The following is a 23,548-nucleotide window of genomic DNA, read 5'->3' on the forward strand; positions in this document are numbered from 1 at the left end:
GTTCTTGTCTACGCTCAGGGTAAACGGAGCATATCATGTCTCGATATATATGCCAAAAGCTACAACAAATTCACCAATTGACATGTCTCTTGACAATATGCGATTGACAGATTTTATAACAACTGTAAAGTTTTCCCCAGTGGACACCTTGTTTTCCCATTCTGGAGATGGAAGAATTAGACTGATCAGGTTAATATCTTTCCCCTGTAAAATTGTTGCTCTTAGACGAGGAGAGAAATTAGCTCCAGAAGAAACATACAGCCTACCTAGCATGGGAGCAGAGACAGCCCAAGCCAGGGAATGTTGTGGCATGTCTGGGTTGGTTGCAGTGAGAACGAATGCTTGAGGCATGAATCTGCAGGTTTTGAGAGCCAGAGAGTGATGCAGAGGAAGATGATGAAGCTTGGGTATTCTCCAGAAGCTGGAAGCGAACATCAATAACTTGTATGGAAGATGCCAGAGATTGCGGTGTAGAAGCGAGGGCATTATCTGATGAAGGAGCAGCAGCTTGATCAGAATGATCATGCAGCCCTCCATGCTTGGCTGGAGGGGCTGCATGATGCCTTTTCACAAATCACCTTGTGAGCCAAGTCATGAAGCTGCGAGAGCTCCAGACCTGGAGGTGGAGAAATGCCATGGGCTTTTAAGATCTCCAAGATTTCTGCGTCTGATCCTTCTTGGCAAGCAGCAATCCGAATGCTGTGGCGAGCTGCCGATGAGATGGAGGCAGAATCTAAATGATCAGTCTCAAAGACACCCATTTATGAGTCTGACATCATGGCAAAAGATGACAGCCCAAAGATTAGCAGTAAAGCAAAGCGTAGACTTGCCATAAACCAACAGCACAATCTATGCACGCATAACAGCAGCATGCCAGACTAAGGCTGTATTCAGACCACATCAGGCGGTACGGCGAAAGTGCCAGTTCTCCCATTCATTTGAATGAGGGTAGTGTATTTTGTCTGTGGGCATTTTGGCCACTGTGCGGACTGTGGCCTGCAATAAACCCGTTGTCACTGTGACCGAAGGCTGCGGTGGCCAATCACAGCCAGAAATCAGACAGATCAGAGCTGTAAACTCTGCCATGAGGGAAGACAAAGACATTACTAAGTGAGATGAGGACATTTCTCTTTGTTTGATAACGTTAAAAGTAAAGGTGTCCTGACTCACTTTAAAACAGACGAGAGAAGGAGAGAGAGAGAGAAAGAGAGAGAGAGAGAGAGAGCAGCAGTGGTCAAGTGAGCTAGAGAGTGAATGAAGAGAGGGAGCGCTGGTAGCGAGAATGCCAGTGACTCAGATCAATAAAACCTTATTTTCTGATTGTTTCACCACGGGTACGTTCCGGAGCACAAATAAACACACACACACACCCCCACACCTCCGCTCAACCCTCTGGCTGAACACTGCACCACCTGATTTGGTCTGAATAAAGCAGAGAGAAAGAGACATTTTTAAAAAGACAGCAACCAGATGACAGGCTAGCAATGAAAATGTGTCACCGTGCTATTGAATAGAAGTGATCAGCTGGTGACAGCTGAAACTCAAACTATGCCCCCGTGTGTTGACAGCTAGGAAATGATTGAGCATGTGTGAGAAATGGGAATGAAAGGGAGGTATGAGCGGTAAAATTACACCAGGCATACAAAAGATAGTCTTACTGAAAGAACTTTCGCTAAGCTTCATATGGTTTACGTCATTAAAAAGGCAATTATATTCCTCTTTTATCATTATCCCCCTCATAATAATAATTAAAAAACTCATGATAATGATTGTGAAGACCTGCGTGTTACTGCATTGTTCATCTTACTGTGTCTTCACCTCTTTTTCCTACAGCACAGCCCACAGAAGCTTCACCCTCTTGCATCCCCCCAACCCTGCCCTATGCCAACCATACTCAGGCAGCAGATTCTCACCGGTAATTACATTGACCTCACCCAACTTATTCAACCAACTTCAACCTCATGTCCCCAGGGAACTGCTCACTTCATTCGGTCTCTTGAAACTTAAACAGGTGCTTCCAGCTCACTCCGAACACCCTGTGGTGGCTGAATTCGCTTTCACATTCTCATTGTATTGAGTCGTCATCTGTTCTGCTTTCCCCAACCGCAGGTCTGAGTTTGACGACTACCTGTTGTTGATCCTCGACCTGGCCTTATGGTTTGGTGGCAACAACTTTTATTCATACCATGTCTTCTTCACCTCTCAAGCTGCAGGACACCTGCAACAGTTCAACCAGGGCATGTACTGAGGACCGCTGGATCCAGAGCTGTACTGCAGAGTCTTTGTAACTTACTTGTCGCTCAATTGAGACCTGTGTAGCACCCCTTCCCATCCCGCCACAGCATGCACCCTCTCTGCTCCTCTGCCCCACATCTCAGCTGTGGAAAAGCAAAGTCCTGCAGTTTTCTGTAGCTTACCCCCAGCAGCTCCTCCGCTGTCCATCACCCCCAAACCAGCCATTGCCCAGCCATCCACCCTTGGCCCTCTCCCCAAAGGCGTGGATAAGAGAGGAATTCCAACCTCTATCAGGGTGGGGGTATGATCTGCAATCACTACAATGACCTGGGATGCAACATCTTCAGCTGCAGATTCCTACACACCTGCTTGTTCTGCAGTGGAGCCCACACCAGATCGACTTGTCCACATAATCCAACCAAGCAAGGCTTGTGTAAGTATCTCAATACCCCCATTAAAATGGATGCTCTAGCCACCGCCTTACAGTACCACCCAGACTGCCAGTTTGTCAACTACAGTCTGACCCTGACACAGTTGACAAACTCTTGCAAAAAGAAGTTGAAGATGCATTTGTGATCGGCCCTTTCTCCAGCCCTCCTTTCCCATCTTTCAGGATTAGTCCAATCGGGCTAGCAACAAGGAAGTATTCCAGGAAAAAGAGGCTCATCATCAACCTCTCATCCCCCCACGGATCCACCATCCCGAGCATCAACAGCCTGATTCCCAGGACGGACTTTTCTCTGCAGTACACTGCAATTGATCATGCCATCTCCCTCATCTGCCTCGCAGGCCAAGGAGCATGGTTGTCCGAGGCGGACATTACAAGCGCTTTCAAGGTCCTTCCTGTCCACCCTGACTATTGGCATCTTTTCTGAGTCCTCTGGAAGGGTGTATACTATTTCGCTGTGTGGCTGACCTTTAGCTGCAAGATTTGCCCAAAAATCTTTGACTCCTTATCCGAGGCTCTCTGCTGGATCCTGTCAAACAGCTACAAACTCCCGTAAATCATTCACCTACTTGATGACTTTCTCACAATTACGCTGCCATCTTCATTCCCATCATACAGTCTCACCACCATGACTTTCGCATTCACCAAACTTGGTGTTCCTCTCTTTCCAGAGAAAACAGAAGGCCCCAGCACATCTCTGGAATTTCTCGGCAGCACCCTTGCTCCTGTTTCACTCCAAGCATCCTTGCCTACTGAGAAACTCCACCGGATTTCATTGCTCACCCCAAATTTTCTTCTGGCCGACATATGCACCAAACGCCAATTACTTTCGCTGCTGGGCCATTTCAACTACACTATCATCCCTCAGGTCGATCCTTCTTGTTGCACCTTCTCTCCATAGGCACCACCATCCCGTCCATTCATGACCATGTCACGCTCAACAATGCATGCAAGATGGAACTGAAATTGTGTTCCTCTCCTCCTGGAACGATATCACTTTCTTTTACAACGACCATGTCACCAATGCAGACAACATTCAGCTGTATACAGACACAGCCCCTTCAGTTGGTTTTGGCAGCTACTAAAGTGGCAGGTGGTTCTCAGCCAAATGGCCGCTCAATTTCTCTTCTCTCACCCCTTCCTCCACCACCTGCATAATGTACCTGATAGTCATTGCAGTCATTCTTTGGGGTTACGAATGGTCCAAGAGGACCAACGCTATCTACTCCAACAACAGCGCCATCGTCGACATCCTCAAAAAAGGCCGGTCGTAGTGTCTGGACATCATGCTGTTCATGCGTAAGCTCACACTGGTTTTGGCCCAGCACCAGTTCATCCAAGCATACCACATCCCAGGCCACAAAAATGCAGTTGTTGACTCACTCTCTCATTTCAGAAATTCAGACAATTGGCTCCAGCCTCTGACCCACCTCTGACCCCAGTCCCACCATCCAAACATGCAGCAAGCTGCTCTTTTTTTTTTAAATCGTAGGCTTCAACAAAAATTGCAGTGCAGAACCTGCAGAACTGCACTTTGTCTGATCGAGGCCATATTGGGTATTCTATTGTTTTTACTGTGGATTCTATGGTGCTTTTATGTCTGGAGCACTGGACCAAACGAATTTCCCTGGCTGGGATAATAAAGTTAATCTAAATCTGATTCTAAAAAACTGTCATTAAAAAATGCAGTTTCCTACAGAAGTACAACAGTTGTTGTGCAACTGGCCCAGTACTAAACTGCTATGTGAAAGCTGTGTGTGTTCTCACAGTAACAATCTTTCACATTATATCTATATTGATCATCACAGTAACATTTCAGCAGAAGTGACAATTAATTTTACCATGAAATACAACAGGAAGAAAGGCACAGTTTCACTTAAATGAATTCAGAGATTATTTCATAAAAGTAAATATTATATTTCATACATGTAGCATGTCTCGCTGCTACTGTGAGTTCCCTCGGCAGATAACACCAACACAACAGACAAGTCACAGAGAACACCTTTTATTTTCTGCTTCATGCACACACTTCCACATAAATAATAAACATAAAGCCACCATGCGCCTGTGGTTACCCAGCTTCTACTGGCACATGTGGTTCAGTCTCTGGAGTCCCTCAGCCTCACCAAATAATAGTTTTGGCCTTCACCAAACAAATCCTGACAGCCAGCCTGTCTGTTTCTTGGGTGTGCAGCAGCCATCTGAGCTCCAGCACACTACTGCATTTGAGAGGGAGGATACAATTAGTTACAAGCACCACCGCTCTCCTGAGCCATATCCACACCTCTCTCCTGCAGCTAAACACTGACCACGCCCACCTCAACAATACATTCAAAATGTTAAGACGTGATGGGATTTCAGCTCTTTCTGTATGAAGGTCAGATGGGACTTACTGAGCAGTATTGTTCATGTCAGTGAGCTGATTTAGCACAATGACTGCAATGATCTTCAAACAAGTTTGTTCCCCGGGACACAGATCATGTTAGAAAAAAGATGCAGATGATGGAGATTGAGAAAAAAAAAACCCTCATGACTTCAAAGAAACCCTTTTTTTTCATTTTTGCACTATTTTCAAAATGGTCCTCACACTTGACTCAAAACTTCACTTGCTGCCAATTTGACTGTCAGGTTTGGTACTGACTTCCTGAAGTCAACAACATACTTGATTTTATTAAGAAGATATATTAAACATTAAAAGGACTCTCCTTTGTTTTTATTATTCATTTATTTGTTTATTTAACTTGGGCCACACAGATAAGCACATTACATACAGATAATGCAATACTTTATGAATGAAAACTCTACCTAAGTTCTGTTTTTGAAGAATTTGACTATGGTGCCATCTTACCTTTTAAAGTTTTTATAAAATTATTACAGGCTTGATTATTGATTTGGAGGCCTGCCCCCTGCTAATCACAGAGTAGGATATATGTGATAAAATCATGGCATGTGTATACATTTGAGCTGCTTCGAGAGATATACGTGGTCTTACCAAACAAAAACAGTTAGTAGTCTAGACAATTTCCTTATATGGGTGTTGCGGGTTCGCTTTCAATGATGGCTCAGACGATGAGAAACTTCAGCGTGGTGATTTTTCAGTTCCCCAAACAAGAGTGGCAAAAATATTTACAGTGCAGAAGTGGAAAAACAACAACAAAAAAAAATATTTACACGACAGGTTTCCTACTGGCAGCTCGTCACCCACATTGTTACTTAGCCACGACCAAAAACCCAACCAAAAAAAAATGAGCAGAGCTCCCCCTTATATATTCTTAGCCCCTCCCCCGGGCAAACCAATTAACAAATTATAGTATCCTACGTTCAAATTTGACATCACAACAAACATAAATTCAAAAATCAATGATATATTTCGCATAAAGGAAAAATGGCACTAATCGCCCTTCATATAGCTATGGCCAAATACCCCCAAACCAAAATAAATCATAAAATATCAGTCCATACGATGTTGATGGTATAGTCCACGGTCACATGGCCCTCTTAAGCGTGCCACCAAGCGCTGTTTATAGTGTGTCCAGGAAGTGCCTCAGTTTGGCCCATGCCCGGAGGCAACCAGAGGCAGCAGCAGCAGGTAAGTGTATGTGTGTGTGTGTGTGTGTGTGTCGTGTCAGCGCCGAGTGTGCACCCTCGAACGCCTAGCGTGAAGAAAAGGGTTCGGACAGTGGGGAAAAGTTTGTTGGAGTGCAGGACGGCGGGACACAAGTGTGGGCCTGCAAGGAACAGTTTTAACTGGAGCATGGCTCCGCAGGAACAGTGGGAGCGCTGCGCGCTGTGCACTCCCGGCACCGGCGCTCTCTCTCCGGCCAAGAGAGAGAGAAACGCACGCTGGTTAGGGCATGACGGAGCGTTCACGGGTGCCCCGTCACATTATCCCCCTCCTCCCCGAGGTTGGCGATGTGCGGCAACCTGGAGAGATAATCTGCCACAACATTGGTCTTGCCAGCTCAATGTCTGATCTGGAACTGGAAATGCTGGAGGGAGAGGTACCAGCAAGTGAGACGGCTGTTATGATCTTTCATGGAGTTCATCCAGGTCAGAGCGCGATGGTCGGTCTCCAAGTCAAATTCCCTCCCCAGCAGGTAGTATCTCAGACTCTCCAGGGCCCATTTTATGGCCAGGCCCTCCTTCTCCACAGTGGAGTACCTGGTTTCACGGGGCAGCAGCTTGCGGCTCAGGTACAGCACCGGTTGTTCTTCCCCAGGATCACCCTGGGCCAGGACTGCCCCCAGTCCCACGGCAGAAGCATCAGTCTGGACCAAGAACCGCTGGCTGAAGTCGGGACTCCTCAGCACTGGAGAAGAGCACAAGCAGGCCTTGAGGGTTTGGAATGCGGTCTTGCAGTCCTCATTCCAGGCGACCGGGTTCCTCTGGTCCTTAGCTGTCAGAGGAGCAGCAATGGTGGCGAACTGCGGGACAAATCTCCTGTACCAGCCAGCCAAGCCCAAGAAGGACCTCACCTCCTTCTTCGTGCGTGGGCGTGGGCAGCCGCGGATGGCCTCGACCTTGTCCACCTGTGGTCGGACCTCGCCTCGTCCCAGCCGGTAGACCAGGTACTTAGCCTCCTCCTTGGCCCACTGACACTTGGCAGGATTCAGTGTCAGACCCGCCTGCTGGATCTGGCCGAGGACTCGCTCCAGATGACACAGGTGCTGCTCCCAGGTGTCACTGAAGATGACCACATCATCCAGGTAAGCAACACTGCAGTCCTCGCAACCCTGCAGGACGCGGTCCATCAGTCTCTGGAAAGTGGCAGGTGCACCATGGAGGCCTCAGGGCATCACGGTGAACTGGAAGAGGCCGGCCGGTGTCTGGAAAGCAGTGTAGGGGCGACTGGATGCTTCTAGGGGTACCTGCCAGTAGCCCTTGCAGAGGTCCAGGGTGGTGATGAACCTGGCCTGGCCAATCTTCTCCAGTAGGTCGTCTATCCGGGGCATTGGGTAGGCATCGAACTCCGACATTGCGTTGAGCTTCCTGAAGTCGATGCAGATGCGGAGTGAGCCGTCCTTCCTCACCACGATGACTACCGGGCTGCACCACTCAGATTGCGATGGCTCGATTACCCCCAGACACTGCATCTCCTCCACCTCCTTCAGGAGCTTTGCCACCAGGTGTTGGGGCACTCGATAGGACCTCTGGCGAACCGGCCCCCTGTCTTTCAGGCGGATGACGTGCTCCACCAGGCAAGTCTTCCCTGGGTTAGCAGCAAACAGCTTGGAGACTCGCTGGAACACCTGGCTCAGCTGGCTGCACTGGCTGACAGAGAGATGGTCGAGAGCAGGTTCAGCAGACTGGTTGAGGTCAGCTAGGGTAGACTCCTCCTCCCCTTTGCTGCCCACCTCCGTCACCAACAGGGATGCCACAGGAACCTGAACTGGAGCCTCCTTCCACTCCTTCAATAGGTTGACGTGGTAGATCTACTTTGCCTTTTTCTTGTCCGGGTGGTGGATCTCGTAGGTCACAGGGCCCATCTTCCTGAGGACTGTGTATGGGCCCTGCCACTTATCCAGTAATTTGCTGTTGGAGGATGGCAGGAGGAGCAGGACCTTCTGTCCAGGCTGAAACTCTCTGTGCCTGGCCTGTCGGTCATACCATGCCTTCTGGATCTGCCGGGCCTCACGTAGGTTGACCTCAGCCTCGTCTCGGTACTTTGCCAGCCGGTCTCTCATCTCCAACACAAACTGGACCACACTACGATCACTGGCGCTGGTTGCAGGAGCCTCCCAGGTCTTTAGCAGCAGGTCCAGTGGCCCCTGGACATCCCAGCCGTACAGTAGCTCAAACGGGGAGAAACCAGTGGAAGCTTGAGGGACTTCCCTGTAGGCAAACAGCAGGAAGGGCAACCACTGGTCCCAGTCCCATCCGGTGTCGGCGACGAACTTCTGCAGCATCTTCTTCGGGGTTTAGTTGAACCGTTCGACCAACCCATCAGTCTGCGAGTGGTATGGGGTGGTCTTTATTGCTGCAATGCCCAACTGTTGATGGAAGAGCTGCTGGAGTCTGGAGGTGAAGTTTGTCGCCTGGTCTGTTATGATCTCGTCCGGAACACCAACCCTGGAGAACAGCTGGACAAGACACCGCAGCACAGCAGGGGCAGTGACAGTGCACAAGGGAAAGGCCTCAGGAAACCTTGTGGCATAATCACAGACCACCAGAATGTACTGATGCCCTGTACTGCTTCGCACCAAGGGGCCAACAATGTCCATGGCTATACGCCTAAAAGTGGTGGCGATAATGGGCAGAGGCTGGAGGTAGGCACAGTCTGATTGGCGGACATAGCAGGTTTTCTGGCAGGTGGAACAGGTTCTGCAGAAAGTTTGGACATCTGTATACATGGAGGGCCAATAGAATCTGGAGGCTAGGCGCAGATAGGTTTTGTTGCGACCAAGATGACCAGCCCAAGGCAAGGTGTGTGCCAGGTGCATTATCATTGGTCGACATGACCCAGGAACCACGAGACGCTTGACCCCGTCAGCCAGTGCATACAGGACATCGTTGTCAATGACAAAGCATTCTTTTCCCTCCTTTGCCATATCCAGCCCCCCAACTGCTTTGGTGAACAATGTCTTAAGAGTCCCATCCTCCCTTTGCAAGGCCCACATGTCCCCAGGCACCTTCCATATGTCCTTTGTTAGTCCCTCTTTACAGTCTGGCTGCCTGGTTTTAAGCTCCTTTTCAAAACGCCGCTGGCGGCGAGACTTCCTCGGGCCCTTTGTGCCCCCCTCAAACAAACTGCTGTCCAGGGTTGAAAAGGGTTCTGGATCTGGTCCCTTTCTCTGCCATGGGTCGGACGTCACCCCCGCTCTGGCGTGGGCGCGGGTGATCACCTGACCAGACAAGCTCTTAACCCCGTCACTGTCTTTGGCCTCCACATCCAGCAGCACATCAAGTAGCACCGGTAAGTCCCATCCCAGTATGGCAGCTACAGGCAGCTTTTCCACCACCCCCACAGTCATCAAATAGGGTTGCTCATCCACCACCACAGTCAGATCAGCAGTAGGGTAGGAATGGCTGTCCCCGTGCACGCACAAAATGTCCTCCTGTCTGCTATAGTCCACAATGCCCGTTGGCACTAAATCCCTACGGACCAGCGTCAGAAAGCTATCCGAGTCAACCAGAGCAGTCACAGGTTCACCATTAATGGTAATGCCTTGAACACGCTGCCGCCTTCCCACAGCTCTTCCATCCTCAGTGCGGGGAGTGTAGCATGCACCACTCAGTTTAGCTTTTCTGATGGGGCATAGAGAAGCTTTGTGGCCTGCCTGCTGACAGTAAAAGCAGATGAGCTCCTTACTGGAACTGTGCTGGCTGGGTGCAGGGTGGCGTTCTCCTGGCAGAGGTGGGTTGGCTCTGGCTGCTGGTCTGGGCTGGGAAGAAGGCTGACGACCGGGACCACCTTGGTATGAAGCTGGGCCTCCCCTTCGTGCGTTGATGTACTGTTGCGCTAGCTTGGCCGCAGCTAGTCCATCTGTGGGCTCGTGCTCCTTCACCGAGGTGCGGATGTCTGTAGGGATGACACGTAGAAGCTGCTCCAAAATGATCTGCTCACCGATCTGCTCCTTTGTGTGCTGCACCGGACGAATCCATCGTCGGTAGAGACCCTTTAAGCGGTGGTAGGTCTCTGAAGGGTTCTCCCCGCATGGCAACGCCATGGACCGGAACAGCTGACGATACGTCTCCGGCGAGATGTCAAACTTGGTCAGGAGCGCTGTCTTCAGGTCCGGGTAAGAGTGGGCCCTCTCCTCGTCCATAGCCGTGTAGGCCTCCAGAGCCTTTCCGGTGAGTAGAGGCACCAGGCGACATGCCCACTCACACTCTGGCCAGCTCCATGTTCTAGCAATGTGCTCGAAGCGAAGCAGGTAATTTTCAATGTCCTCTCCTGCCAGGTACTGTGGGATCTTGGGGTCGCCATAGGGTCTGCTCTCAGGCCTAGGGGATTCCGCTCCGCTGCTCACCCTGTCCCTTGATCCCTCCATAGGTGAACTGCGGCGTGGCCGAGGGGCTGGTTTCGGTAAGTCCAGCCTTAGGCTCATTTTCGACTCCTCAGATGGCGATGTGGCTCTGGCAGGCGCTGGGCTAGGTGCTACCGGCCTCTGCTCTGCCACCGGCTGTCCTTGTTGCAGGGTTGGCATCGAAGCCTGTAGTCCTCTGAGCTCTGCCAGAAACCCCTCCTCTCTTCTCTGCTGTCCCTCCAGGAAGGTTCTCATTACGGCCAGCAGCTCCTCTCCGGCACTTGGAGCTCCCGGAGCTGCCTGCAGGGCTGGAGCAGCAGCTCCCCCTCTGTCCTCCTCCTCTGTGGCCCAGGCTCCCTCATCTGCCGCTTCGTCATGAGCCACTTCTTGCTTATGTGAGCGCAGTCCGGTCCATTTTCCTTTTTTATTCACACCAAGTTCCCCAAACAAGAGTGAAAAGACCCTAACAACAACAAAAAAAATATTTACACGACAGGTTTCCTACTGGCAGCTCGTCACCCACATTGTTACTTAGCCACGACCAAAAACCCAACCAAAAAAAAATGAGCAGAGCTCCCCCTTATATATTCTTAGCCCCTCCCCCGGGCAAACCAATTAACAAATTATAGTATCCTACGTTCAAATTTGACATCACAACAAACATAAATTCAAAAATCAATGATATATTTCGCATAAAGGAAAAATGGCACTAATCGCCCTTCATATAGCTATGGCCAAATACCCCCAAACCAAAATAAATCATAAAATATCAGTCCATACGATGTTGATGGTATAGTCCACGGTCACATGGCCCTCTTAAGCGTGCCACCAAGCGCTATTTATAGTGTGTCCAGGAAGTGCCTCAGTTTGGCCCATGCCCGGAGGCAACCAGAGGCAGCAGCAGCAGGTAAGTGTATGTGTGTGTGTGTGTGTGTCGCGTCAGCGCCGAGTGTGCACCCTCGAACGCCTAGCGTGAAGAAAAAAGTTCGGACAGTGGGGAAAAGTTTGTTGGAGTGCAGGACGGCGGGACACAAGTGCGGGCCTGCAAGGAACAGTTTTAACTGGGGCATGGCTCCGCAGGAACAGTGGGAGCGCTGCGCACTGTGCACTCCCGGCACCGGCGCTCTCTCTCCGGCCAAGAGAGAGAGAAACGCACGCCGGTTAGGGCATGATGGAGCGTTCACGGGCGCCCCGTCACAATGGGCATCCCACTTAAGTTGAGAGTGCAAAATGACACCTAGATATTTATGGATCCCTTCCAGACATGTTTTAAGACATATAAAAAATACTCTGCTTGAAATATAAGAATCTGTCTGATATGGTTTTCCCCACAAAACCAGTTCAGTTATCTCATTAAAATTCTTAAAACTATATCTTGTCATTCTCCTTCATTAAAAATCCAGGATTTATGAATGTGCAAATATTGTTCATTGTCCATTCTCAGTGTATGCACTAGAGCCTTCAGGTTTCCACATCACATTTGTATAAGCTGCATACTAGACCATGATTGGCTCCCAACTGGTTGTGATGTCATAAATCATGCTCCTAGTTTTGAACTCAGATTTAAACTTTCCCCTTTCAACAGTCTTTTAGTGCCAAACTCTTCCTTTACATCATTCTACACATTGTAGCATAAAAATTTAAGTGAAGGATCAATAAGCAAAAACACATTTTTGGGGGGACTTTAAGCTGACTGCAACTGACTCATCAGAAAATATAACTGTAATTACAGTATACTACATGTCTCATTTCTTACAGAAACTTCTTTGGAAACAATTATGTGTGAAATGTAAGCAGAAGCTGGGGAGGGCACATCTTTTCACTACTGAATGTGAGAAAGGAATGTGAAAAGAATGTTTGCGACTTGACATCACAAAACCATCTGACAGTGGAATAATGGTTCAACAATTATCAATGACATTATCAATGAGAAACAAATCCCCTCCCACACACACACACACACACACACACACACACACACACACACACACGTTTGTGCAGCTATCCTTGTTAGGACCTTGCATAGACTCTATCCATTTTGTACAGCCGAACTCTAACCCTAAACCTGACCAATTCATGCCTAATCCTAACCTTAACCTAACCTCGATTCACACCTTCCCCTAACCTTAAGCAGGACCTCAGAAATGACATTTTGCCAAATTAGGACTGGGCTTTGGTCCCCATGAGGACTACTCGTCCCAATAAGGTCAGTGTTTATACCTCAAACGATCCCAATAAGGATAGAAAAACGAATACACACACACACACACACACACACATACATTTTTCTGGTACGTCCTCCCCCTTGCTGGCTGACTTATATGGAGTAACTTGAGCTGAGTTGTGAGTCAGACAGTTCTGGTCCTCAGAGTCAGACAACAAGGAGAAGCTCCTCTACTGGCCAGGCGGTAAGTCAGCTCAGCTCACCCTGATCCTCATTCCCACAAACATCTGATTTGAGCTCCTTGGAGGATCTCATTTAAAGGGATTGTTTTCTAGTTCTCCTTATTTGCATGCTTTACAGAGGCATGCACACAGAATTTAATAGCTCTTAATAAAATGGTTAATGGACTGTACTTGTATAGTGCCTGTCTAGTCTTCCGACCACTCAAAGTGCTTTTTACACTACGAATCACATTCACCCATTCACACACATTCATACGCTGAATGGGTACAGGGGCTACCATGCAAGGTCCCAACCTGCCCATCAGAGGAAACTAACCATTCACACACATTCATACACTGATGGCACAGTCATCTGGAGCAATTTAGGGTTAAGTATCTTTCCCAAGGACACATCGGCATGTGGACTGGAGGAGCCGGGAATCGAACCGCCGATCTTTCGATTAGTGGAAAACCTGCTCTACCTCCTGAGCCACAGCCACTACAATACATTTTCAAAAGTTTGATAATATTTAGAATTTTAATTTCATACTGACCGCATCGTTGCATGTGTTGTGTTTCTGACAGATTTCCCTGCTAACATTTGAGGAGAAGATGGAATCAACAACTTCTGATTATAACTATCCTTATTACGATAAGGATGAGAAGCCGGTTGGACCATGTATTCGGGACAGTGACAACTTACTGGGAGCTCAACTGTCCACCATTTACTACTTCATGTTTCTCTTCAGTCTCTTTGGCAACGGGCTGGTCCTGGTCATCATCCATCGGTGAGTAGACAAACAAAACTCTCAAATTCAAACAAATTATTGGTTTAGTAGTTTAAAGCAATTAGAGGTAGCAAATGTACAATTTGTAAACTTGTAAAATACACACAACCCTTATTATAATTACCTGTGAATTACAAGATAATTGAAAAAGTCCACAAGGAGTAAATTAAAGATGTAATCCTTACAATTTAGCATCAATTGTGATTTAATACTACATATCCCAGAATTCTGCGGGCAGCAAACACTAGGGAAGCAACTACTTTGTTAAACATACAACAGAAGATCAACTGCTACAGCTCTGATACACTGTTAGGAGAGTGAACAGTGAGGCTGATACCAATGAGATAAAATTAAAAACAGTAGTGCTGGATTATAGTTACTTGTGTATGTGTTGGCAGTTTGACTCAAGTACGCAAATGTGGACCCCGCCACTGACAATTAAAACTACTTTATAGACAGGTTACTAAATGTAAATGCAATGAATGGCTGTTGTTCAAAAATGCAGGTCAAAAACAGCATTAAAAATGGGGTTTGATTTCATTAAAATCATAAAGATTATAACTTTAAGAAATACAGAATATAGATAAAAGTATTATTCTCATCAATTAAGTTAAAGTTTGATACATAATGTTTACATGCATTTTTGATGTATGTTTTTACAATTTAGTATTTTTAATGCAAGTGAATCACCATTTTAGCCATTTCCTACAATCACTGATGTAAATTAGGTAGACAGAATATCTGAACAGCCCCAGGTACAATGCTATAAAATTTAGCAGCAACACAAACTACAACCTCAAAAATGACCATGAAGTTCAATCAATACCTCAATAACCTTCATGAAGGTATAATGTAGGGCTGTTGTATTAATACATACTACAATACATAATAAATTGGCAACAGAGTAAAATGACGTTAGATAATAAATGTTGATAGATGATTTTATCAATGTTGTAAGATATATGTGGGAGGCAGAATAGACAGAGTACATAACAGGTTGGGGCACTGGTTTTAGACCAGTGGGGGGACAGGTGGATTTGAGATGTCATCAGGTTGACAGAAAAAAAGACAAACTGGGGGAGTATCAGACAATGAAGTCATGTTAGGAGCTTCTTATTCTTGTGCCCACTGAGAGAGGAATATTGTAGTTATTCAGTAGGTAAAGTTCTTCTTTCCAAGACCCCTAAGAATTCCTCTACTCTGTCACTGTCTACACCACTGCTCTCTCTCTACCTTTGTGAGCAAGCAACTGTGAACATATTTCTGATGTCCATTTCTATTTCTATTTCTATTTCTATCGGACCATTCATAGCTCAGAGATTACAAATGAAATCTCTAAATTGGCCTCATTTCTTTGGTCACAAAGCTTAGTTGAAATCAGTGATGGTTCAGTTTAACATTCTTCCGAACAGTTTCAGTGCAGCTTTTTCAACCACCGGCAGAACTGGAATGAAAAGAAATCAGTATCATTATTGGTTCTTGATGCATTAACCTCTGTAAATGATAGAAAATCACATATGATGCACAAAAGCTTAGAAAGAAAAAAAGATAATAGTAAGCAAATAGCTCAATAACCCCAATGTGATGATGATCAATAAAAAGAGCCAGGTATGACAGTGGAGTGTTTGGGGTAGGCTTGCCATATATATGTGCAAGTAAAATATTTGAGAGGTTCTTGTAGGAACATCTACATTTATTAATAAAAACTCCTCATTTGATCAGGGGCACCACTTCCCGTTATTAGCCTAATTTAACTGTACCGGGAAGAAACACAGAAACAATTTTATCAATCTCACATCTGACATTGTGTGTTAATGATACAAGGATCTAATTCTCTGCTTTAAATGGAAGCCACAGACAACAACACGCTGATAAATTTATATTTAATGAACTAAAATGGTTAACAAGTAAATAAATGAGGTATAACTGCAAACAGATAAATCAATAATCAACCAAAATGAGTGCAATATGTTCTAAATGGCATATTAGGAGTTATGAATGGTTCGTGTTTAAATGTGAATGAATAATAGCGTAATTACCAGAGATTTATTTTATGGCTGAGTGAGTTTAACTAACCAACTTCTCTAAGAAAAAAACTGGAGAGTTCAACTCAAACGACACCAACTCTTAATCATAGAAGTAGGTGGAGGGCAAGAGAAGTGTTGTTTAGCCCACTGTGCTATGATTGTCCTCAGATGACTCAGCTGGTTACTCAGCTATTGTCTGCAGCATCAGGAATCAGCTGTTCTGCAGTGGAGTTCCCAGCAGGGTGTCCCAGCAGAGTTTCTGCTAGTGAGAGTTGCGGGAGCCTTAAGACACAGTGTTGTTGTAACGAATTCTTCAGGTGATATGCCAAATCACCACAGGGTTGAACTGTTAGATGAAGACTGATCTGATATGGTTGTCTTCTGGTAGCACAGCGTTGAGGATATCTTGATCCGTAGGGAGCGTGTTGTTTTAATTGAAGTCTCTGACTGACTATACTGACTTTGTTACTAAATAACTCAAAAAATAATCTTGCCCGCCAGAACGAAACTATATTTCAAGATATTAAGCACAAAAGAATTTCAACATAAAGTTTGTTTCACTGAAGTTGCAATACTGCACATAGCTTAAAAGAAAAGAAAGTTAACCTAAGGGATCACATGATATGAAAGAAAAAGTACGGAGAAAGTTAAAATTGCAGGTCTTTAGGGACATGATGTGAGTCTCTTGGAGATACAAAAGTAAAAAGCAAATGAAAAAGAGCCCTGGGCAGAGGCCGACATGCTAGTAGGGGCGAATTTTTGGGTGGAGACGGATATTCTCTGAGAGAAAACATGTGATCTCTCTGAGTTGATTACAAGAGATTAAATTTAAATTAAATCTTACACGTTTCATCATGGTAATTCACATTTAAACATGAATTGCATAGTTCAGTATGTTACTCAAATGTTCAGAGACACACATAATGTAATCACTATCACAATACCTGAGTTGAATCCTCTGATTAGGTTACACAATAAAATTAAAATGCAATATTTGACTATACTTCTAAAAACATGTTCTCATACAAAAGTTAACGATCATCAGTCCAGCCTAATTAAAACATCCTATAATTATTTAACAAACTTACTCCTAATATTAACTAACTAAAAGTTATACAGAGTTTAATAGCAATTTAATGAATATCATCATCAGGAAACATTATACAGTATTTGCAGAGACCTCTTCTTCAGTGTTCAAAGCGATATAAAAATGTAACCACTGGGTGGCACTGCTGGTACATGTACTGTGTGACTAATTCATCTAAATATGTGCATCTCAACTATACTTTATCACAGAGAATTCAGAGTGAGACCATTTACTTTGTGACTAATAATCCATAGATTACAAGATGGTTATATATTTAGTTAACATTGAATCAGACTTCTGGCTTTAAGGAACACAGAAACTCAAGCCAAGCCTTCTCTTAATTTACAACATGCATCTGAAGTCACACTAGAGTGAAAAACAAAGAGAGGAGGATAAGTGTGTGTGTGTGTGTGTGTGTGTGTGTGTAGGCATGGTTAGAAGGAGAGAAAGAGAATTTGATTGTCCCAACTCATCAAAACAGGCTGATGAGGTTAAATTGTGGGAAGACAGTCTCTTTAAAAAGTCCCTTAATCCAGTGTTTCCTGAGACGAATTGATAAAAAAAATGTAGCAATTTTTTAGTTTGTGTCATAAGTTTCACTTGGAATTTATCCCACACAGTTGGTGGGGGTCTCTGGAGGTAGAATGAGAGGGGATGGCTCTGTGAAGAGTCAAAATTGACACCTTAATGTGGAGAAAGGATTCTCAGTTTACCTTTGAAGGCATTTCCAGACCGAAGTTGAATAGACATCTATATCCTTGAGGTTCGAGGTTATCGTTGATTGAGCCCAGACCTTCTCTGGGCTCTTACAGAAATTGGCATAAGAAAAGGAGGGGTGTTTGTTCCCCTACATTCTGAAGTGGCAGATGAGTGTATGAACAAGATGAAGACTACTAGCAAACTTGCCTTCATCGCAAAGTCCAACAGTCTCTGTTGTTCAACCAAAGGAAAGAAAACAAGTCTGTTGGTCATTGAAAAGCAAACTGATGAGAAACTAAAAAAGAATGACAATGCCCACTTAATAGGCACGGTTAAGTTTATTTTTAATACCATAGTTAATTGTTGTAAATAAAGAGGAACATAGCCCATCTCTCCAGACATTACTTGAACAGACTCTCTATGGGAATGACCTGAAGCACTGACTGCTGTTTATCTTGTGATGCTCCTGTACCAGACAAATGGTGCAATTTCAGTCATTTGGTGTATATTTTACCTGTGAGGTAGTTAGCACTGTGCTTACCAGGATTAAACAAACAAGTTTATTTGTTTATTTTATTGATTCCTTATTTAAGGAAGGGAATCCTACACTTAATGTGAAGCACAGTACTTAAAGGCAAAAATAAATTCATTGAGAATTAAACATTCAACGTTCTCATTAATACTTTAAATTGGGAATGCAGTAATTGAGTATCCGGTTATGTTTGTCTCAAAATAATTAAATGTTATCTGTAACTTATTTAATGATTTGCTTTCTTGAGTATTCAAATATTGTAGCATTTGGTTATTTGTTTGAAAGATCTGTATGCTCTCAAAGGAGTGGTGGCTATTTTGAAACATGTTGAAAATACTAGCTTGTATTTTTTTTTATTGCCCTGCATCCATCCCAGAATCAATTATGGAGAGTGTGCAATCTGCACAACTCGACATTCAGCAGAGATTTGTTGACTTGGACAAGTTCAGACTGAAGTAAATTGAACACTTTACAATTTACATTAGGCCTGTCCATTGATAGCTGTACAAGGTTCTTCATTTCCGGTGTCGGAGAGCATATTTTGCATTCCCTCTCCGATTTCCTAAATTCTCCCTGGAAACTCCGAGCCTACATACCAGATTTTCACCTGCCTTCCATCCCAAATCTGGATGTGCAGGGCCATCTGTTTGAGTTGGAGAGCTTTGTTCAGGCTTTTGTCGAACATGATTAAGTAACCAGCCTGTCTGGACACCTTTCTGATGACAAGTGATTTGAAGTAGGGTGCAGTTCCAAATGTGGCGACGTACGCACACTTTGTTTCCCCACAACTAAATTTGGCTGCTATTCCGCTGTCAGTAAACATAGCTCTGAAAAGCTCACCTGTGTTAGCACACAAGCTGTATGAATGATGTGAGTCCATTGTCTTCAGTGCCCACATAAATTCAGCTGATAGCAGCTGATTGGTTGCTGCAGTGGATTGGTTGTGTATAGTGTGTATATTCAAAGCTTTTTTAATACATTCTATTAATTCCAAACCAACACCACTTCACTCAAGCTGCTTGTCAGATTCACTGCTTCCTCCCATTTTAACCTGGGTGCTCTGGTTGGATACACATGGAGAGCCGGGGCTAACGTTAGCTGAGAGGCTAGTGGGGCATTAGCCGCAGCATGGCCGGAGGGAAGCACAGCTGGCTAGCCTCTGCTAGCCTCCCAGCTAATGTTAGCCCCGGTTCTGCATGTGGATCCAACCAGAGCACTGAGCCCCGGTTTGTTATTCAAGTTAAAGTGGGAAGAAGCAGCCAGTCTGACGGGCAGCTTTGGTGAAGTGGAGCCTGCGGAGGAAGTACTGGGACTGTCAGGGTGAAACAGTCTGAGGAGGGAAGCACAATCAGGCAGCGGAGGAGATGGCAACAAATCTACCTCTCATAATTGGCAGAAATGGCTGATGCCGATATTTCATTTTAGAGCTTTTATCGGCCGATACTGATGACGTGCGGATAATATTGTGTATCCTTAGCAGTAACATAACCTTTGTCTGGATGAATTCACTTTAGTTGAGGTTAAGTGCTAACCAAGTGCCATGCTAGCACATTGCTTATATGCTGATGTTAAGCAAGTATAATGTTTACCATGGTCACCACCTTAATTTACATTGCTAACATGTGCTATTTAGCATTGAACACAACACCACCTTAATTTACACTGCTAACATGTGCTATTTAGCATTGAACACAAAGAACAGCTGAGGATGATGGGAGTGTCATTAGTTTTAAGGTGTTTGGTCAAAAAATGAAGTACTGGTCAAATTGAAATACTAACTTGTTGGCACTAGATTCCCACACAGACTACTATATATCTGGGTGGCAATCTCAGGCAGATTCATTTTATGCATTTTCAACTTACATTATCAATAACAGGCAGTAATACACTGAAATGTTCAAACACCCTTCATGGTTTGAAACAAAATCTCTTGTAAACTTTGAATCTCTATGCAAACCAGTCCTGGAAACAAAGTTAAAGATCGCCTCGACAATTTAAATAAATGCCTGATTGCATGTCATTTTCCTGGAGGTTATGCAGTGGCATCAAGGTAAAATATTAGGCAATTACAGGCAGTACAAGAAGCTAGCTCGCTCACCACAAAAACAAAAAACTGAACTGAGAGAATTGTGTAACGTTGAATGAGTGAACTTCCTCTATTTCAGGACTCTACAATATGACCCGTCAATCAGCAGATTTAAAAGCAGTTTATCTAGTTGTAACACTTCACTAAAATTGATGCTAAAGATGTTCAGATTTACTTCACTGCCACCAACCAATCCACAGTTTGGAAATTATTTTGAAATATTACTGTCAAAAATGCTTGTGTGACCCATAGTCTCTGTTTTTTCTACATTTAACGGTTTAAATGGCTACTTCTTAGGTTTGAGAAGCTGACCACTGTGACCAACATCTTGCTGCTGAACCTAGTGGTGTCCTCCCTGATCTTCATGAGCAGTCTTCCCTTCTTGGGAGTCTACAAGCAGCTCTCCTACTGGATCTTTGGCGAAGTAATGTGCAAGATTGTAGGCAGTGTCTACTACCTGGGCTTCTACAGTTCTGTTTTGTTTCTAACTCTCCTGACCTTCGACCGATACCTTGGCGTTGTTTACTGCTTGCATGCGTCACAGGTGAGGAATCAACGCTATGCACTACTCTCCTGTGCTGTGGTGTGGCTGGTCAGTGGTCTGGCGTGCATCCCACAGATGATTCTCCACAGAACTTTTACTCATAATATGACCAACAAAACATTCTGTCAGGAACATCCTAGTAACTTGAAATTTGTTGATGCAGACAAGCTGAGAGATTCTACATTTTACCTTCAACTTTTCCTTTTCTTGCTCTTTCCTCTGATTGTTATTGTGTACTGCTATGTTAGGATTGCTATCACTATCATGTCATCCAAGGTAGTTACCAAGTTCAAGACAGTCAGGCTGATATTTATCATTGTCCTGTTGTTTTTTATATGCTGGACCCCATTCAATGTTGTACAACTAATACCTGAAAACGAGTCCTGTGATGAAAAGAAGAAGAGGGGTTATGCACTTCAAGTCACGCGTGACATTGCCTACATTTACTTCTGGATCAGTCCCATCTTCTATACATTTGTTGGTAAAAAGTTCCAGAGCTACTTCAGACAGCTGCTGGTGAAATGCTTCCCAGGGTTAAAGAAGCATATTTCTGTCAGTCAGGTTAGCAGAACTAGTATGTCCACAAAAAGTACACCAAATGTTGAGTTGAGTTGAGTTTTAGGGATGGGGACTCCTTTGTGTCTCAGGCCTGCCATGTGTTGAACAAACCATGGTTTTACAAGCAACAGAAAGAAGTATGTTAAGGTGGAAAGCGATGACATGAGTAGGGATATAATTTTGCCTATAGCAGAAGTAAAGCCAAAATATAAACCATAACAACATCCATATGTCAGTTAGCTATGTTGCTAATTTCACCTTTCTTAAGCAGGTAAGAACATGTTTTGAAAGTTTGTTGTCCAGCCCAAAACAATGCTGCTACCTCTTCATCATGCCCATGCCATCATGACATATGTAAATGTGGACAGAAGAGGTATGTTTAGCTCAGCTACAGGAAGAGATGGATCCCTACAGAAAAGCACACCATTCCTTCTTTGTATATACAGTAAAGACTTTTTGTCAACTATTTGAGCTTGATTCTCCAGTGATTTTTAAGGTTTTATTAAGGTTTCATTAAAGTTCATTTACAAACTAGCTTGGGAGACCTTCTGTCCTCTAGTTGTCAGATGTTGATGAACAAAGCTCTGCATTTAAAGTTGAGTAACTCCATTTGCAAGAAGAAATCTAATAATCAACATCTGCCATGATCCTATTTTCTAAGTATTTACACCTGTGCCTGTATATGTGTCAGACCACACTTAGTTATGCACCACAGTGCCACAAACATGATTTTCTTTATATACAGTGTTCTCTCAAATTTTGCACCCAATATTACAGTTAACTGCATCACCTCTGTGTGACAGAATGTAAAAGTTGGGCTGTTGAACAAAGTTAAGGATCCATAGTTCCTTAATCCTTACATAGTTGAGCAAATTTTAAAACTCTTTGTAAAGGACTTTTGGATGTGATACAAAAGTGTTTTGCTCTGTATTTTTGCCATACAGCCTAAACTCTCATTTGTAATGACTATCTGTATCTCTGACAGGTTTTCATGACTATACTTAATTTGGATCCTCACTAAAATGTCAGTATAGTGTGTTAAAAAAAAAAAAAGTTTTAGAGGACTGGTTTGTGTTCTTTTCAAGGCTGATTAACTGTAAGCATTTATATTACGATAAGAACATACAGATTAAATGTATGAAACTAACTCTTTGTTGGAGTGGAGCATTAGCTGCATCCAAATAAAGTGAGCTTTTCCAAAACAGTGAATCAAGCATGCACACTCACTGTCCAGGCATTTTCCATGCTTGTAAATTTATCTGCTCTGATTTTGTCGTTGGTTTAATCTTGCGTTGTTTATGTTTTTTTATAAGTTGTGTGTATAATGAGTCATGTCCTTTAAAAAGAAATTTGATATTTCATATGAAGAACTTTTTACTTGGAAAAAAAACAGTGAAAAAGCAGCAACAAAAAAGGGAGTTAAAAGCTAAATGGTTTGTTGGATTTTGTTTGGCTCGTGTGTTTGTCTAAATCCAAACTATTTGATTAAATCAACCCTTTTAAATCACCGGGCTACATGTTTCCTTTCTTCTCGTCCCACATATTTCCAAAATATATGTACATACCTTTTCAAATATCCCTTTTACTGAAAACATTCTTTTCAGAAAGCAACTGTCAAGGATTTGAGTAGAAGTTCAATTACATGTTTCTCATATCCATGTTCAGAAGAGGACAAGACCACCTGATTACATTGCTGATCTGGACAGTTTTCCCCCACATAACCAAGAATTGAAGTACAGAGCTAAAAATGTTGGACATATTTTTATCTTCTGCATAAAGCCTAGTGTCAATATCTCTGGTGAAAAGATTACAGGGTCACTTCCCTCACATTACAAAAAATACTGTACATGCTTTCTCACTTACTTCTACTTTTACTTTTACTCATCAAAGTTTTTGACTTTGGTCCAGACTGAAATAACAACTATCAACAAGTATTGGATAAATTTCCATGAAATTATGTACAAACATTCCTTTTCCTCACGGAATGAATGACTGGAATGACTTTGATGATCCGTTGACTTTTCATCTAGAGCCATCAGCAGTTTAAATTAGTTCAATACTTTGGTCTGTGTAATGTACTGCACACGGGACACACTTTTCAGATGGAAGACATCTTGTTTTACTGTTGCACAATCGTATGTGTACAGAGCTACGGGTACAGCTTAAGGACAGAACAGATAGCAGCTGCAGAA

At 44.1% G+C, this 23,548-nt stretch overlaps 2 protein-coding genes and 1 pseudogene across 3 annotated transcripts; 2 read left to right on the forward strand and 1 right to left on the reverse strand.

The window, feature by feature from the left end:
• Positions 1 to 1,282: 1,282 nt before the first annotated feature.
• Positions 1,283 to 3,957, forward strand: LOC121888575 (annotated as a pseudogene).
• A 4,610-nt stretch (positions 3,958 to 8,567) lies between these two features.
• On the reverse strand, positions 8,568 to 10,394 carry LOC121887718. The gene has a single exon (XM_042398632.1). The coding sequence runs from the start codon at positions 10,348 to 10,350 to the stop codon at positions 8,602 to 8,604; it is 1,749 nt and encodes a 582-aa protein (XP_042254566.1). The 5' UTR covers positions 10,351 to 10,394; the 3' UTR covers positions 8,568 to 8,601.
• A 686-nt stretch (positions 10,395 to 11,080) lies between these two features.
• On the forward strand, positions 11,081 to 22,864 carry LOC121887719 (C-C chemokine receptor type 1-like). Of its 2 annotated transcripts, none has more exons than XM_042398633.1 (3): positions 11,081 to 11,557; positions 13,621 to 13,823; positions 20,552 to 22,864. In XM_042398633.1, exons 1-3 carry the CDS (start codon positions 11,525 to 11,527, stop codon positions 21,411 to 21,413), a joined length of 1,098 nt encoding a protein of 365 aa, XP_042254567.1. In that variant the 5' UTR covers positions 11,081 to 11,524; the 3' UTR covers positions 21,414 to 22,864. The 2 variants fall into 2 exon arrangements, with proteins under 2 accessions (XP_042254567.1, XP_042254568.1); XM_042398634.1 differs by lacking the exon at positions 11,081 to 11,557 and adding an exon at positions 12,509 to 13,058.
• The last annotated feature ends 684 nt before the right edge of the window (positions 22,865 to 23,548 follow it).

This window comes from Thunnus maccoyii, chromosome 21, assembly GCF_910596095.1.
Source record: "Thunnus maccoyii chromosome 21, fThuMac1.1, whole genome shotgun sequence".
NCBI classification, from domain to species: Eukaryota; Metazoa; Chordata; class Actinopteri; order Scombriformes; family Scombridae; genus Thunnus; species Thunnus maccoyii.

What these genes read in the sequence shown, in the direction of transcription:
- LOC121887718 (XM_042398632.1), bottom strand. Translation starts at nt 10,350, where the DNA reads ATGGCGTTGCCATGCGGGGAGAACCCTTCAGAGACCTACCACCGCTTA.
- LOC121887719 (XM_042398633.1), top strand. Translation starts at nt 11,525, where the DNA reads ATGCCCGGAGGCAACCAGAGGCAGCAGCAGCAG. An exon ending in ACCAGAGGCAGCAGCAGCAG is followed by an intron (nt 11,558 to 13,620) that starts GTAAGTGTATGT and finishes TGTTTCTGACAG; the next exon opens with ATTTCCCTGCTAACATTTGA. An exon ending in GTCCTGGTCATCATCCATCG is followed by an intron (nt 13,824 to 20,551) that starts GTGAGTAGACAA and finishes GCTACTTCTTAG; the next exon opens with GTTTGAGAAGCTGACCACTG.